This window comes from Ursus arctos, unplaced genomic scaffold (genome assembly GCF_023065955.2).
Source record: "Ursus arctos isolate Adak ecotype North America unplaced genomic scaffold, UrsArc2.0 scaffold_31, whole genome shotgun sequence".
NCBI classification, from domain to species: domain Eukaryota; kingdom Metazoa; phylum Chordata; class Mammalia; order Carnivora; family Ursidae; genus Ursus; species Ursus arctos.
In genome coordinates, this window is record NW_026622997.1 from 12,184,502 (window position 1) to 12,200,781 (window position 16,280).

Genomic DNA, 16,280 nt, shown 5'->3' on the forward strand with positions numbered 1-16,280 from the left:
GATCACTATGTCTGGGTCAAGAGAGAACCAGAAAGAGCAGTCCAGTGGGTGGGGGGAGATGAAGACCCTTCCCCATGAAAAACAGATCCTTTGAAATAAGAAGAAATGTTGATCAGATTTCGATCAGCAGAAACCCCATGATCTCATAAGTCCACCAATCCCACAGTTTTTATCTATTTGGTCTGGCTCAGAAATGCCTTGGACTATGTGAACTAATATAGTCAGTGAAGTTTTTGTTTTCTAATCTGTACACTTTTCACCAAGTAAAAGATCCTGGTGTTTTGAGTGAATTTGTTTGTATGATCTGTAGATTACTGGGCATTCTTGGATAGTGTGAGAGCAGGTGAATTTGTATCCTGAATGGCCCATGGTGGTGGTGGTGTCTGGGTAGAGGGATCCATCTCCGTGATTGAGAAGTGGCATGCTATGTAACCTGTGGCTTCTACATTGATCTTGTCTAATGCTCCCAGCAACCTGACTTTGAGCACCTGAATGGCAACATGCCACGCCCCTACCTGGGCTGGAATTTTCTGTACCACCTCTCAAGTTTTATCTACCCAGCCTCATGAAAGCTCTATTGTATTTCAATACATTAAAATGAAAAGTTAACAGAAAAACTGGAGAAGCACTGAAATATTTCCGAGAAAAGTAGAGGGTGGCTTTTCTCTTTTATTACCTAATTACCCCTTTTCTTTAAGGTGCTAGCTTAAGAAACCAAGCCAAGGCCGAACTGCAGAGATAAATCAAGATATTTGGTCCCAAATGCCCAGGACGCTGGCTCTGGTTTACATTTGGACCTCTCTGTGGCCCGTTTGTGAGCAGCCTCTTGGAGGGTGTGTCCCAACTTCCAGCAGCTGCCTTTGGAAGTCACGTGCCCGCTAAAAGCCTATGTTACATCCGCAAGAGACACTAATACACTATTCCTGTTGTTCCTCTGTGAATACAGGTGGCGTTGAATTAACAGCTGATTTTGCTTTTATTTAGTTAAATCAATTCAGGCCTTTTAATGTGATCGTTAAAGAGACACGTTTACGTGTTGATTGGATCATCCTTACTAGCGATGACCTCTTCGCCTTTGCTACCTCGCGCCTAGGGTGCCTCCAAGAATTCTCTGTACTTGAAACCTACGCGAAGCCGGGGCAACGCCTCCCTGGAGAGGGAGGGTGAAAGAAGGGGGCGGGCCTATTTAAATACAGGCGAGACGACTCTCTTCTATTGGCTGCCAGCCTGTCTGTTACCCAAGAGGGCAGGGACTCTCGGGGGCTGGAGTGCGGTACCTGAGCGAGACGCGCACCAGAAAGCCCACGTTGGCCTCTGCGGGGAGCGCAGCGCCGAGAGGCGGGAGACCGCGAATTCCCGCGCCGTCGCCGCGGTCACTGCTCGGCGCGCGGGTCCTGTCCCCTCCCGTACCCTCTGCGAGCGGTGTTTGCGGGGCAGCCAGGAGCCTCTAAACGGAAAGCAAGATCCTTGTCGCCTCCGCTTGGGGGTTAGAGCGGCGCGCGGAGATTCTGAGGGGGAGCGACAGTGCCCGAGCGCCGAGGCGCGCGGAGTTTGTGAGCGGGAAGGAAGTTAAGCCTCGCGGAGAAGATTGGCGTCTCGGGACGCCGTGTCGCCACAGCCTCGGCCCCACGGCGGAGTAAACTTCGCGGCGGCCGTGCGAGCCAAGGAGAGGCGTGCGCGGGGATGATGCCGGGCATCTCCCCCAGCTGGTGAGTCGCCCCGCCGCCGCGGCTCCCACTCAGCCGCCCGGGAGGGCGCGGGACAGCGCACGTGCGCGGGCAGCAAGGCCCGAGAGTGACCGGGCCGTGACCCGCCCAGGGGCAAGGGCGCCGGCTGCAGCGCAGCCCAGACTCGGACGCACCTGGCCTGGACCTTGCGCCTCTAGAGACCTGAGCCGGAGTGTGGGGCTCCCCTCCAAGTGGTTCTCCGGGTGATCTCCCCCTTCGCCTCCCCTCCAGCCTAGGCAACTAGGGCCGCCCCAGAGGACGATGAGAGATAAGGACTGAGGGCCAGGAAGGGGAAGCGAGCCCGCCGAGAGGTGGCGGGGGCTGCTCACGCCAAGGGCCACAGCGGCCGCGCTCCGGCCTCGCTCCGCCGCTCTACGCCTCGCGGGGCCCGCGGGGCCAGCCCGGCCGGGCGGGGATGCTGGGGCGGAGGGCGCAGTGGCTGTGCTGGTGGTGGGGGCTGCTGTGCAGCTGCTGCGGGCCCCCGCCGCTGCGGCCGTCCCTGCCCGCAGCCGCCGCTGCCGCGGGCGGGGGGACGCTGCTGGGGGACGGCGGGAGCCCGGGCCACGCGGAGCCGCCGCCGCCGCCGCCGCCGCAGTCCTCTTCCTCCGGCTTCCTCTACCGGCGGCTCAAGACGCACGAGAAGCGCGAGATGCAGAAGGAGATTCTCTCCGTGCTTGGGCTCCCGCACCGGCCCCGACCCCTGCACGGCCTCCAGCAGCCGCAGCCTGCTGCCCTCCCGCAGCAACAGCCTCGCGGGGAGCCTCCTCCCGGGCGGCTAAAATCTGCGCCCCTCTTCATGCTGGATCTGTATAACGCCCTGGCCTCCGACGACGACGAGGACTGGGCGTCGGATGAGGAGAGGCGGCAGCACGGGCCCCGCGAACGGGTCAGCTCGACCCAGCCCCGGCAGCCGCCCCCCGGCGCGGCGCCCCCGGTCAACAGCAAGAGCCTCCTGGCCGCGGGACCCGGCGGCGGCGCGTCCCCACTGACCAGCGCGCAGGACAGCGCCTTCCTCAACGACGCGGACATGGTCATGAGCTTTGTGAACCTGGGTAAGGATCTGGGGTAGCGTAACGACGAAAACACTCTCCCCTTAACGGTCTCCCGGGCCCCGGGGAGGGAGGCGAGAGGGTGCGGGAGCCCCTGGCACGCGGGGCCCGGCTGGAGCGGCGGGGACGCGAGGGCAGGCGGGCTGTGCTGCTGCCACCTGCGCGGCGGTGGGCTGCACGTGCCTTCCCCGCGCCGCGGGCGGGGCTGCGCGCTGGGGCTGCGGGAGGCTGCGGGCGGCCTGGGGCGCGCCAGGGCATGGGGCTCTCGGACTGCGGCGTCCAAGCGAACTCCGCGCTTTTTCCAGTAATGCCGGGGCCAGGTTAACTCGATTTTAGCAGAAAAGCCCCGCCCGAGTGTAGCCAGTTGGGAAGAAGAAGGCTCTTCAACACTCTTTCCCCTCCTGATTTCTTTTGCACCCTTAAAGCTCTGAATGCCAGTTTTTCCCACCGGGACTTTTATGGAATCTGATAGCAACTGAGAACTTTGGAAACTTGACGTGATGGTGCTAAGTGGTATCCACGGAATCGGGGGAGGAGGGTTGCAGAGGAAGGTGCCCAAAGGACCTCGGAAGGCATGCCAGACGGGGTTCGCGCGGGTTTGGGACGGGATCCCCAGCCCAGTTGGGGTAACCCATCCAGGATCCTAGTTCACATGCCTTTGGCGGGTGCCCCTAAAGGCTGAACTTCTGATCACTGCTGTCCGAGCCCTATGAGCAGAGAAAGGGTGCGGGTTAGGGGCCGGGGTTGGGCGCTGAGCTGGGCTGAACTGGTTGCCAGGCAACAGAATGGAAATTCAAGGGCGGCTAAATCGGGCTCCGCCACAAATGTTCTGTGGCAACCCGGACGGAGTCACATAGCCTTTTTTCCCCCGAGTTTTCTCATCTGTAAATAAGAACGGTGTAAGGAAGACTTTTTTTTTTTTTTCTCCAGGATCAGTGCCTCTGATTTGTGCTACTCTTCATTCATAAACTGACTCGGCTTAGCGTATACAAAGGGATGTAGGGGGTACTTTCTTTCTCCGCGGGGAGAAATGGGGGCGCCGTAGCCACGCCAGGGGTGGGTCTCCGCCGACTTCCTTTCCTGTGTGAGACGCGTGGCCCTGCCCAGGCCCCGAACTGGGTTACCAGACACTTGTCAAAGCCACGTCAAAGATGTCTGTCATTTGACATTACTTCAATGATTACCACGTATAGTAGTTAAGCGAGTTCTTTACAGATGTATCTATGAGATGATTCTCAACTCTTCTGGGCTTTGGGGGAGGGAAGGAGTGGGGGCCCAAGAGGGAGGTCCGATTGGCATCCAACTGGTGCAGAAATCCTCCTGGGAAATTCATGAAACAGAATCTCACAGGGAGTGGAGGCTCAAGGCCTGCCAATCTTGCTACTTGCAGTTCCAGGAGTTCTGATTGGATAAGAATTTGCACCATTTATTGGAACCAAATCCAAGCTTGAGGCACCTCCAGGAAGCATTCTAAGGACTCTCACTGCAGTCAATAAAGTTTGCGGGGGAGGGGCAGCGCAGAGGGCCAGCGCTCTTCCTCACTCTAGCTTCCTCGCACTGCTTCTGGCTTAGTGAATTCCACCTCTTGCCATCCCCGTCCCCTGTTTCCTGACAGCCTTGGGGAGATGTTTTATTGCCTCTTGTTGTAGTCCCAAGCTGGACAAAATGGAGGACGAATGGTGCTTCTGGCTCTTTCAAGGAGAGTCATTTACAGTCTCCAGAGAACAGTGCCTGGGCTTAGACCACGGTTCTAACCTTGGCTGTCCATTAGCATCACCTGGGGACACTTAAAGAACTAAGGGATGCTGGGGCTGCTCCTCAGAGCAATTAAGTCAGAGTCTTTGAGGGTGGGCTCTGGCATTTTTTTTAAGTGTCTTTGGTTTTTCTAATGTGCCACATGGTCAAGAAGCACTGGCATGATCCCGACATCTGAAAGAAATCAGATCATCCCAGTAAGAGATCAATGCTTCCTTATGTTCGTGGCTCCCAAACGTTGCTGCACATGAGACTCACCTGGTGGCTTTTAAAAACCCAGATGTGGAGGCGATAGCTCCGTATCAATGAAATCAGAATGTGTGGGGTGGAAGCCACGTATCCGTAGTTTTAGAGATTCATCAAGTGAATCCGGTGTTTGGGAACCCCTGCCTGAGGTGGTATTTGAAATTGTGAGAGTCGGCTTGAGGCAAAGTTTGTGAAAATGGTGACATTTACTGTGCTTAATGACCTCTAAATTCTCCACGTTCCTTGCTTGTCTGACCTTTCTTGGTCTGCAGGTACACATTGGTTCTGAGTCACGCTGCTTGAAGCTGGTTGTCCGCTAATCCTGGTAAGGTGATGGTTTCACTTACATTTTTCATGAGGGGAACTTCAAGGTGCAAAAAAACAACACCGACAAATTTCCAAGAGAATTCAACAGGAATGTCATCTTGGGCCTGGGACAGGCAGATGTGCAAGTGGAAGAGATTCCTGGGTAGGAAACTCTGCCCCAAGCCCCCCCCCCCGCCGTCATAGCACTGGGCTTTCTGACTATGAGCTGTCACTGACTGTGGGTCCAGCCCTGGACTCCACATGGGCAGTTAGGGGGGAAACCTTCAGGTAAGTAGAATCCAAGTCACAAGTCATGCCACCTGCCAGTCCAGCAATGCTCTTTAATCTTAATCCAGTTAGCAGGAGGAAAGAGGATTTCAGAATGAGAGGCTAAACTGTGTGATAAATCTGATTATCCTAGCTCTGAGCCTCAGGACAGTTCATTTGAAGAAAATAATTGCTTAGTTAGCAATGTGGATTGTCTAAAGGTGTGGGGAGAATTCTGCAGTTTCCACCTCCATGGCATGTTAGCGGCTTCATACCTGACTCATTTAAAAACCTGCAGAAAGATACATGTTTTCAAGTACTTTTACACCTAGTGAGTTAGATCAATAAACTGGAAGTATAAGAGAAAGGGATACGTAGTTGTAAACCTCTTTTTCTCCCCCCCCTGGAAAGGAGGAATAGTTTACTCATGAAATACATTTAAAACACGCTGAGCCCTCTCAGCCGGAGTGGCTATGAGGAAGTATGAATCAACAGAATTCAGTTTCTCCCACATATCCCAAATGCTGGTCATTCGACCAGCTCACTATTGTGGATGTTGACTGTTTGAAACTCTCTCTGGGTGAATAGGCTGGAGATGTGTAACCTTCTTTGAACTAACAGGCTGGTGCCCAGGGTGCCTGGCTGAGCCGGTGCATTCAACCAGGGCCCCAGATGCCATTTTCTACTTGTTTTCTAATGCTAAAAATGTCTTGGCAGTCTAATAAGCAGGCCTGCCAATTTGGTGACCTTGGAGGAGTATCCTGAAATATCCTTTAGGTCTTAAAATTCACCACCTTAGAAAAGCCTTCTCTCACGCCTCTATAGAAAAGACTGCTGTCCCCACCCACTTCTTTACCGTCACAGAATGGCGCTTATTCCCTTGGTTGTGCTTATTACAAAGAATATATATATATATATATATATATATATATATATATATATATATATAAATAATTTTTTTTCCTTTCTTTAAAATTTGCTTACTCACTTGTCACCCTGCTGGGAGGCACCCGTGGGTACCTCAAAAGGCAACCAGGCTTTATCCACCATTGAAACCTAAGTCTTAATATCCATGCTGAGCACATGGAAGATGCTTAATAAAGATTGAATTAATGAAAAGAAAGACCTATCCTTCATGTAAAATTCATATTTCCCTAGTCTGGAAGGCCTGATCACTTAGAAATGGCATACCTGATTTCTAGTAAGTCAAAGACATTTAGGACATAGAGGTTAATGGTATCCTAAGTATATCATAATGCTTTATTAATACACTTGGTTCTTTCTATTTGTTACCCATATGTATATTTCTAATGTGCATCACATTTGAGAGTAGTGCAAAGTTTTCTTTAAATCTCTGCATTTCAGACTTCATTTATTTTGAATTAATGAGGTGTTGATCTCTAGATGCTAGGGTAAAAAAAAATAAAAAACTCAAAATATGCTCAGAAAAGGGAATCAGTATGTATTAGTACAAGTAACAAGAAACTTATTGTACCAAAAATACTGGCAATCTTCTGAACAAAATTACCCTTGGGAAACATAAATTAGAAGAAAAATGGAATACTCCCCACTTGTATTTGTAACCAGATACACTGTACTGTCTTTTTCTCATAAACATAGGATCAGTGGTACTATTTTTCATGGAGGCTGCCTGTGCTATGAAGATTTTTGTTAGCAGAAAATAAATCCCTGCCTGTAAGCTACTCACAGCAAATATAATTTGGAGAATTTGGTTTCAAGAGTGTGGTTCAAAAGAGCAGTAGATGTTCTAAAGAAATTTCAAATAGTAAATGTGAAATTCAGTGGTATTTCAACAACAAAAAAAAATTGTACAAAGTGTTCTTAAACTCAGATCAAAGGGCAAGCAGATATCATTGTTTAGACCTCAGATGGTGTTTCCTCTGGTTGTCCTTCTAAGAATGGGTATAAATCCTTTTTAAATGTGCTGAATCATGCTTAGTTCCTCTACTTAAGAGCTTACCTCCGATTAGCATGGAGAGAGGATTCCTCTGATAGAAAAAAAAAAAAAAGTGTGGGGGGAAGGAAGCAGGACAACAAGGTTCCGCACTTTATTCAGCATGTCTTCGCTGTTTTCAGAGTTGAGCGACCTTAAATGTTGGATTTCAGAGTAACATTTTACTTGAATATGGGGGTGGGTGGGTGCATGCTGGGCGTCAGAAGTGGTTAGCAGACTCTGGAAGATGACAGCCCTGTCATCATGCCTCACCCTTTGTTGAAGGAACTGAGTTAGAAAAGGAACACGAAGAGGGTAACATTTCTTGGATGATTCACCAGCGTCCTCTAATTTTTTCACAACTCTGTCCTTCACTCTCTGCCTCCTGTCTTGTATTTGAAAATGAATTATTCCATAGAATGCTTTTTCCTTAATATAAAGCCAGTACAGCTTTCTCCGTTTTTCTTTTGTGAGCCGCTTCCTGGTTTTCCCCTCTCCTCTTGTTCGAATTTCAGTCACATCATATTCTTTGTTGCTTTCAGCAGTGGGAAGGAACGCAAGCAATAGAGAATTTAATCAGATGATTGTGTTCCTGACTAGAAGCTTCTATAAATACCCAAGTAAAAGGAGTAGAAATCAATATAGAAACTCTCTGAGAGATGAACAATCCAGAGTCCTCATGTATGCAAACAGCTATTACACATTAACCTCTCTGTCCTCACCCTCCTTGTGGCCATGGCCTAACCCAACCAAGCGCCAGGCAACATGGCTGCCTTGGCCTCAGGGTGTCACCCAGGGCCCGGTGTGGGGCACAGTTGCCAACTTGTGTTCCTCACAAAAAAGCTGATGCCTCCTTTCTCTGTCATCATGACAGCTCAGCTGCTTTTATTCAAGTGCATCTCTCCTCTTAAAACACCCTGGCTGGCTGTGCTCCCTTTAAACTCTTGCCCTCTGGAAACTGGTAAGCCAGAAAATGGCTCCATCTTACCTAGAACATAGGAAAGTGGTGACAATTATATCAAGAAGAAGGAAAACCATTCTCCCTGTCATGAAAACTAGACTCACTAGAGAACCTGGCCATCACCCTTCTCAAGTTTTTGGGAGTGCCAGAAACTCTCAGAACTCAGTTGTACCTGCTCGTCTTCCACTGGAAGCATCAGAAATAAGAAACTGTAGTTCACTGAAGTTGGCTGGATTTTTTGTTCAGTTACTAGTGTTTTGAAAATACTGTCCTCAGGCGCCTGGCTGGTTCAGTCAGTTAAGCATCTGCCTTTGGCTCAGGTCATGATCCCAGGGTCCTGGAACCAAGCCCTGCATTGGGCTCCCTGCTCAGCGGGGAGTCTGCTTCTCCCTCTACCCCTCCTCCCTGCTTATGGTCTCTCTCAAGTAAATAAAATCTTTAGAAAAAAAAAATTCTCTAATTTTGTTTCTACTGTAAATATATAGTATTTCAGGCCTTAATGTATGAAGTGAGACTCTGGAGCTGGCTGGAGACATGGCTCCCTTCTGTAACATTGTTTATCTGGGGAAACATGCCCAAGCAACCGATACTCCATTTTATTTATTTATTTTTTATTATTTTTTAAAGATTTTATTTATTTGACAGATAGAGACAGCAAGCGAGAGAGGGAACACAAGCAGGGGGAGTGGGAGAGGAAGAAGCAGGCTTATAGCAGAGGAGCCTGATGTGGGGCTCGATCCCAGAATGCGGGGATCCCGCCCTGAGCTGAAGGCAGACGCTTAACCGCTGTGCCACCCAGGTGCCCTGATACTCCATTTTAAAGCAGGGCTTTCACTATCATTAATAGGAAGTTTGGGAGTATTGGTAAATTTGTTATCCATAGATCATAGGATTTACAGCTTTAAAGGTTTTTGCATATCATCTAATCACTTATGTTTGTAGTTAAATTTGTTTGATTTATTCAGGACTGTTTCCTCTTCACTGCTGTTATATCTTAAGGCTGAGGGACGACCACAAAGAGGTCCTAATGTACCAGAGGAATAGGACCATAGAGCCATTGGTCAGGCAGGAGTGGATAATTAAGGAGAAATTACAAAAGCATGCAAGAGGACTGCCCTGGGCGAGAGGAAGCCCAGATCTGGAATTTTGTGGGTTTTCTCTTTGTGGGTAGCATTCTCTCCTAGAACTCTGCTTTTGGAAAAGAAAAAGCCGTGCATATCTAAAAATATCCCCTTGTTTGGCATGCCGAAGCACTGCAGACCCCAAAGGATTGTTCTCTGCTCTGAAAGTGAGTTGAAAACCAGGTTGCTGTGAGTGGCATTGTTTCACTGATGTCTGCAGGCACGGGTTCTCTTCCTGCCCTTCCCGTGTCCATTATTAAAATGATTGGGTCCATAATAGGAATGATATCTAAATGACATCAGGTAATTCCTTGATGGGTCCCCACGGTCTTGTTATCTCTAATCCAGTCCCCGATGACTGAGTAGAAGACTCCCCTTCAAACATTTTTGTAGAATGAGGTTCTGGTTCCGAGTGGGAGAGCCTTCCTGACTTTCAGGTTCCTGGGCATACGCCCTTGATTACTGATCCTGCTGGATAGGTTGGGATTGTCCTAGGCCTGAAATGTCCTTGCTTCGTATTGCTGATTTTATGTTCAGATTGTTTTCTCATCATCAGAGAGCTCAGTGGGGGTGGGGTGGGTGAGTGCAGTGGCCTTACTGCAGGCAGAAAACAGCGTCTCCAGAGCAGAGCCAAGCCCTGAGCCTTCTACACACTGAACTTTGATATCTGCCTCGATCCTTATTATGAGTCTCCTGCCATTTACCCTTTTCACCTTGTCCAGAATGTGACTTCCAGCCTCAGACATCTGTGTGTGTTGATTGTTGTTCCTGTGTTTACAGTCTTGTTGGTTTCCTGTACATGAACATGGGCTGGCAAAAAATTCTGATTCCGTCTATCAGCAGGGCATGAACTAACCATATCATTGGCGTGTGCTGTTTTATGTGCTGATTAGGTTGAGAGATTTTTATAATTGGGCTTGCTTAAATCCCTGAGACCAGTTATTTTCTCTCCCCTCTTTCGAATCTATGAATTACATTTAGATATTCTAAAGACAGAGCTTTGTAAACTTACAAACTTAGGGACTAAAAGTTTTACTTGACTTTTTTTCCAGATTTTATTTGAACACTCCCATGTCAGAGTAAGTTAACAGACAAGCTGTGCATTAAAAAAAAAAAAAAAAAAAAAAAAAAAAAAAAAAAAAAACCTTAAATTTTTTTTAGAGCACTTTTAGGTCTATAGCATAATTGAATGGAAAGTCCAAAGATTTCCCATATACTCCCTGCCCCCATAACCATAGCCTCGGTTGCTATCAACATCCCACCCCTGAGTGGTACATTTGTTATACTTGACAAACCTACCTTGATCCCTTGAGTTCATTGTTCACCTTAGGGTTCACTCTTGATGTCCTGTGTTCGGACTGATGTAGAGGGACGTAAATCCCATCATTACAGGATCACGCAGAGTCCTTTCACTGCCCTAAAACTCCTCTGTGGAGAAGCTGTTCATGTCACCAGAAAAACAAATCAATGGGAATATGAAAATTCAAAATAGGCAGAGTTTGTGGGGAGAAACATAAATGCCTTTGATGAATAACGTTTTGTTTCTGTGGTCTTACCGCATTGGTATATAAATAAGTAATTTCGATGGACTCTGTGGACCTGATTTTGTGCTTCTATGTATTGACCCCAAATCCATTAGAAATCCCTCCCCCACCTTTTTTTTTTTTTTTTTTAAGTCTGGGAGTTTAAAAATCTTTTTTCCTCCACATACTTTCATTGAGGTGTCTGTCACCATAGTACCTAGACAATCCCTTAGGCAGAGATATGAGCGATTAAATTTCTCCCTGGCTTGTGCCCTGTTTGATCCATGCTCTGCAGGATTTGGGGGAGTCAAAGAAGCCTGAAGAATGAACGAGAATTATAGGAATTCTGTGCTTGTAAATTATTGAAATTTGGGGGGTGGTTAGGGAAGGGATGAAATGTTTTTCCTTTCTTTCTGAAAACATAAGAACTTAGTGTGCCTTTGGATTGAGAAACTCACAAAAATATGTTTTACTAGCCCTAGAAGCAGGATCAGGGGACCTTAAAAGGTTTCCTCAGAAGAGACTGTTTAGATCAGATTAACACTAAATTAATAGAGACCTCATAAATCCAGAGGTCCTTGAAAGTGATGTATAGATTAGGCTTATTTGCTTTGAACTGTTTTCTATGAGATAGGGCTACACATATTAATGGTAAATAAAAAAATAACGTAACTCTAAAAGATTGCTATTGAACAAATAGCAATTCATTTGAGGTGTTTTGGGAACTTGGTAGGCATTTTATTTTATTTTTACAAGCATTGTATGGGTGAGACACTTCGTAAATTCTCAATTCTCCTCCTGCAACTCTTCATTTTAGTGGGGTGTTTTCTCTGAATTCTAGCTAAATCCCCCCCCCTCCTCTCCCTCCCACAAGGACACCTCTCAAAAAGAGGGGAGATTTTGGGGCCATGGTGGTATCAGTGGGCTTGAGAAATTTAGCTTTGGTGCATAACCTCTGACTTAGGATGTGCTGTGGTTTAAGTACCCCGCTGGTAAGACAGAAGCTTGCTTGAGCCCTAAGTGAAATGATACCACAGGGTAGGATCAAGACTCAGGGTAAGTAGTAGTGAAGAGGACATAGGTTCCTCAGCCAAAGACCTTTGGAGAGTTGCATTTCTCCCAGGGGGCCATGGAACAGGCCTTCGCGTTCTTATGGGGTCTGTGTAGGGTGGAATCTGCTAATACCAGCTTTGGGAACTGCTCCCACAAATCCGGCACCTTGGTTATTTCATTTGCTTAATTGAGGGTGTTTGACACCTGTTGTCACAGGTGCACATTTGTGTCCTCATTACAGGATGTGGACTCCAACATAGCTTCAGGGATGTAGGTGGTCCCTGGTGGAGGTTGGTTTCCCTCTTTCTCTTTTGCTTTTCTGTTTTCTTCCCATTAGTAAGTTTAGCAACTCCACTGCATTTATTTCCTTTCTTATCTGTTCTTTTCTCATAGTGTTGGTGCCTTTGGTTGGTCATTGGCCTAACACAGCCGACTGTACGCCATCTCCATGGTATCTGGTGGTTTTATGCCACCAAAATGACTCATTGGCCCCTAGAATGATTAAGTTGCTGGTTTTCTTGACGGTCCTAGATAGGTGCTTATGGCCAATTCAATATGGAATTGAGGAAAGAGTGCATGATTAAGATTTAGGAAGCTCGAATTGATGCTCTGGTCTTAGTGCTATCCCTTTTCATGATATCTTGGTCAAGTCACTTAAGTGACTTTCTTGGTCTCTTTCCTCGTAAAATATCATTCCTCATTTGTAAAATGTGAGCACATCAGCCAGATCAGCATTTCGCAAAGAGTGTTTCACGGAACACTACTTTTCTAAAATGTTCTGTAGAAGGAGATCATGGAGAAAATCTTTTCTATTCTCTTCCCCTCTGAGACACAAGTCAATCAGCGTATTAAAGCTCTGACAGGCCCAGCGGTGAAGTCTGCTGATTCGTTTTAAGAGAGTTTTCTTTGAATTTACTTTTGCTCTGTAATCACTTTTTACGTCAGCCTCAGGCGCCTCTGCACCCAGATCCACTCCTGACCCTTCCCCTGGTCATCTTGGTGGAGCCGGGGGGGACCCCAGGCGGCTGTTGCATTTCGAGCTGTCACTTGCTCTTCTGTGACTCCAGCTCTCTCTGGATGGGCTGACGTATTCCACCTGCCGCTGGTGGCCTGAGGGCTGTCCTTCCTGAGGGTAGAAGTGGCTTCCTGTTGCTGGGTTGTCTCACCATAATCTGGCTGCTTGGCTCTGTCACAGCTACCTACACCACCAGTTCGTGCATTATTTTTCCTCTGTTGTAAACGTTTTGCAGGGATTTCGCTTTCCCTACTTGGACCCTTGACTGCTATGACGTCTTAATTCAGTGGCATGCAGAGAGACTCCAAGCTAGAGAGAGTCAGAACTCAGTGCTGGGAGTGTTCCCTGTTGTGTTTCTCTGAGTGATTCTTTGTTTTCGTAAACAGCTTTCTTGAGGTATAATTGACAAAATGAGCTGCTAATTATCAAGTGTACAATTTCATGAGTGTTGACATAGACCTGTGTCTACGAAACCATCCCCACAGTCAAGATAGTGAACATATATCCTGAGCTATTCTTCTAGACAGTTGACTGTGCCAGGGAATGCAATAATCCTAACACACAGGAACTTCAGTGAAAATTCCCATTTTTCATGGATGACGTTGCTCTTCATGCATCCATCTCACAAGCCTTGAACATCCTTAAGAAAGGAATTTGCTGAAGATGTTTGGGAATGGTTATCTTGGAACCGAGAACCATGGGGTCAAGCCTTCCTGGGGTCAAGCTTGCTTTCTGCAGCTGTGATTGGCTTTTATCCTATATCTCACCTCCCATATTTATTTTAGGAGATAATAGTAAAAATAGGTAAATAATCTTTTCTAATTTTGAGACTGAGCATGTAGGGGTACTTTTGGGTTGTTAGTGAGCCTGATGACATCTTGTTTCTAAATACTCAAGTTTAAAAGATCTGATCCTTCTGGAAAACATCACAAAGATGCTTTCCTGTGTTTCTGTTTTAAATTCTGGAATTTAGGTAGGGCACAAGTCCAAGAAATTTATGAAAGTAGACTCCAATTTACCCCCAACTTTCCCCCCTATGCTCATCCTTCTCCAAATGTTCTGTAATCTTAAGTGGAAACTGCATTTTTTTTTTTTTTTTGCAAGAAAACATAAGTATTGTATTTCTTTGTGGTCTTTGCCTGGAAGAATGACTGATGTCACTTATTATCCTATTATCTCAACAAGGCAAAAACGGAGACTTTTATAGCTGCAAACTCATAGATTGTAAGATAGGGGAGAATTTATTGAGAGTTGCAATTATATTCCTTTTTTTATAATAATATTTTTTTATTATATTATGATATTCCTAATAGCTCCGGTCATGTAATGAAACAGCTTCATGAAGTTACCTGACCATGCCCTAACTCCAGGCCAGGGGGAGCTTCTCTTGCCTTTCCACCCACTTTCTCCTTTCCCTTGACTTCTATCCCTGGCACTCTGCTGTCCCAGGTCTTCATCTTGCTCTCCATAAGACTTTGTCACTTTGAGACCCCCCCCCCCCCAAAAGGACTGTACAACCAAAAGGTGAAAAAATTCTCTCCTTACCTTCTGGAATGCTGCTTGCTCCCTCTTGGCTTTTTTTCTATCCTTCCTACTCCTGCTGTATTGGGGGACATTTCCTGAAAAGCAGCAAAAGACTGAGAAGGGTTGGCATGTGGCACGAGAGCTACACACGGGGCTCAGATAGCCATGGGGTTTAGGGGGCCGGGAGCACACCAGGCACAAGACTCAGGAGATGACGTGTGGCCACTGGGCACGATGACAGGCAGGAGCCCAGCTTAAAAGTGCCCGGCCACAGAGGCGTGGTGGCCTGGCGGTTGAGTGCACCATGGTGACGGGGAGCCCAGCAGCTGGTGTAGTCAGAGGGCCAGAAGTCAGCCACGGGGATGTCTGTCCGTGCTGAGCACCTGTGCATGTGCTCCCTTCTCTTCCTCCGCCCTGTGTATTGGGAGTGTGGTCCAGGCGCGATATGGCTCTGGAACCGTTTGGGGCGTGCTGCTTAAGCTGCCTTTGCACAAGAACTGGTTTTGGTTTAGTTTTGCTTTGTTTTTAATTTCTGTGGACCTATACTTCTGTAAAATCCACCAGAAATGAGCTACTAGAAAAGCGAAATGAAAAAATAAAAAAAACCAAACCAAAACAAAAGCAAACCCAAATCCATACAAAATCAAGCCTTAATCTTTAGTTATTGGATTCCACTGGTGTGAAATAAATCGCTGTCAAAGTGAACAGCCTCCGCTTCTGTACTTGTTGTGGGCTGGTGACGGTGGATCAGTACAGACCTAGTGAGTTTCTTTTTCTTTCTTTTTCTCTTTTTAAAGATTTTATTTATTTATTCAAGAGAGTATGTGCGGTTGCACAATTGGGGGAGCAGTAGAGGCAGAAGGAGAAGCAGACTCCCCACTGAGCGGAGAGTCTGATGCCGGCTTGATCCCAGGACACTGGGATCATGACCTGAGCTGAAGGCAGATGCCTAACTGACTGAGCCACCCAGATGTCCCAGACCTATCCTGTTTCTAGCGAGCAGCTTCTTGGACCTCGCTGACCCCAGGCATTTGGTGTGGGAATCTACCAGGGTCTGCGGAGCCAGGGAGCTAGGCACCTGGGTGCGGCTTTAATCTCCACCCTCCTCCCACATCCAGCCAATTGCCAGGCTTGCTGTTTCTGCTTCTGAGATCTCTCACTCCCACCAGTTTTCTCCATTCTTTCCCCAAGTTCCCTGCATGAGGTCACTGTGATGTTGGCCTAGACTTCTGTGCCGTCTTCTCTGTGGCTAACCCACCCTTGCATCTCTGCCAGCTCGTCTTTCCGTAGCTCGTCTTTCTGTTCCCCCTCTTCCCTCCCTTCCCTGGGTCCTCACGTCGTGCTGAATAAAGCCCACCTGCCACTCTGATGCCTACCCTTTCCAGCTTTACCTGCTGCGCTCATCTCTGTATGGGCCATCCTTCCGCTAACCAACTGCTGTGTGATTTCCTCCTTCTCCTGGCCTTTTTCTCCGGATTTTTAGCTTTATGTTGTACAACTGCCCATTTCCACATTCTCAATTCTGTCCTTCAAACCCTGGTTCGAATGCCATCTTACCATGGTAGCCTTTCTGACATCAGCTGACCTGCATGCTGTGACTCTTTGGAAGAACGTTCGGTACCTTCCTTAGTGCCCAGAACCACAGAGCAGCTTGCTAACTTCAGATGCGTGTTTGTAGATGAACTCCGTATGGCTTATAGGAAGGATTTGGGAACCTTGAATTCCATTGTTGGCTCAGATTTGGGCAAATCACCTTCAGCACCAACTTCTGTGCTTCTT

General features: G+C 47.5%; 1 protein-coding gene across 1 annotated transcript in view; it reads left to right on the forward strand.

Annotated features, from left to right (window-relative positions):
* The first annotated feature begins 1,283 nt into the window (after positions 1 to 1,283).
* Positions 1,284 to 16,280, forward strand: part of BMP6 (bone morphogenetic protein 6) — a 149,505-nt gene continuing 134,508 nt past the window's right edge. Inside the window, exon 1 of the mRNA XM_026511455.4 lies at positions 1,284 to 2,779. Coding sequence (XP_026367240.2) covers positions 2,143 to 2,779 — 637 coding nt within the window. The 5' untranslated portion in view covers positions 1,284 to 2,142. The remainder of the gene's footprint in view (positions 2,780 to 16,280) is intronic.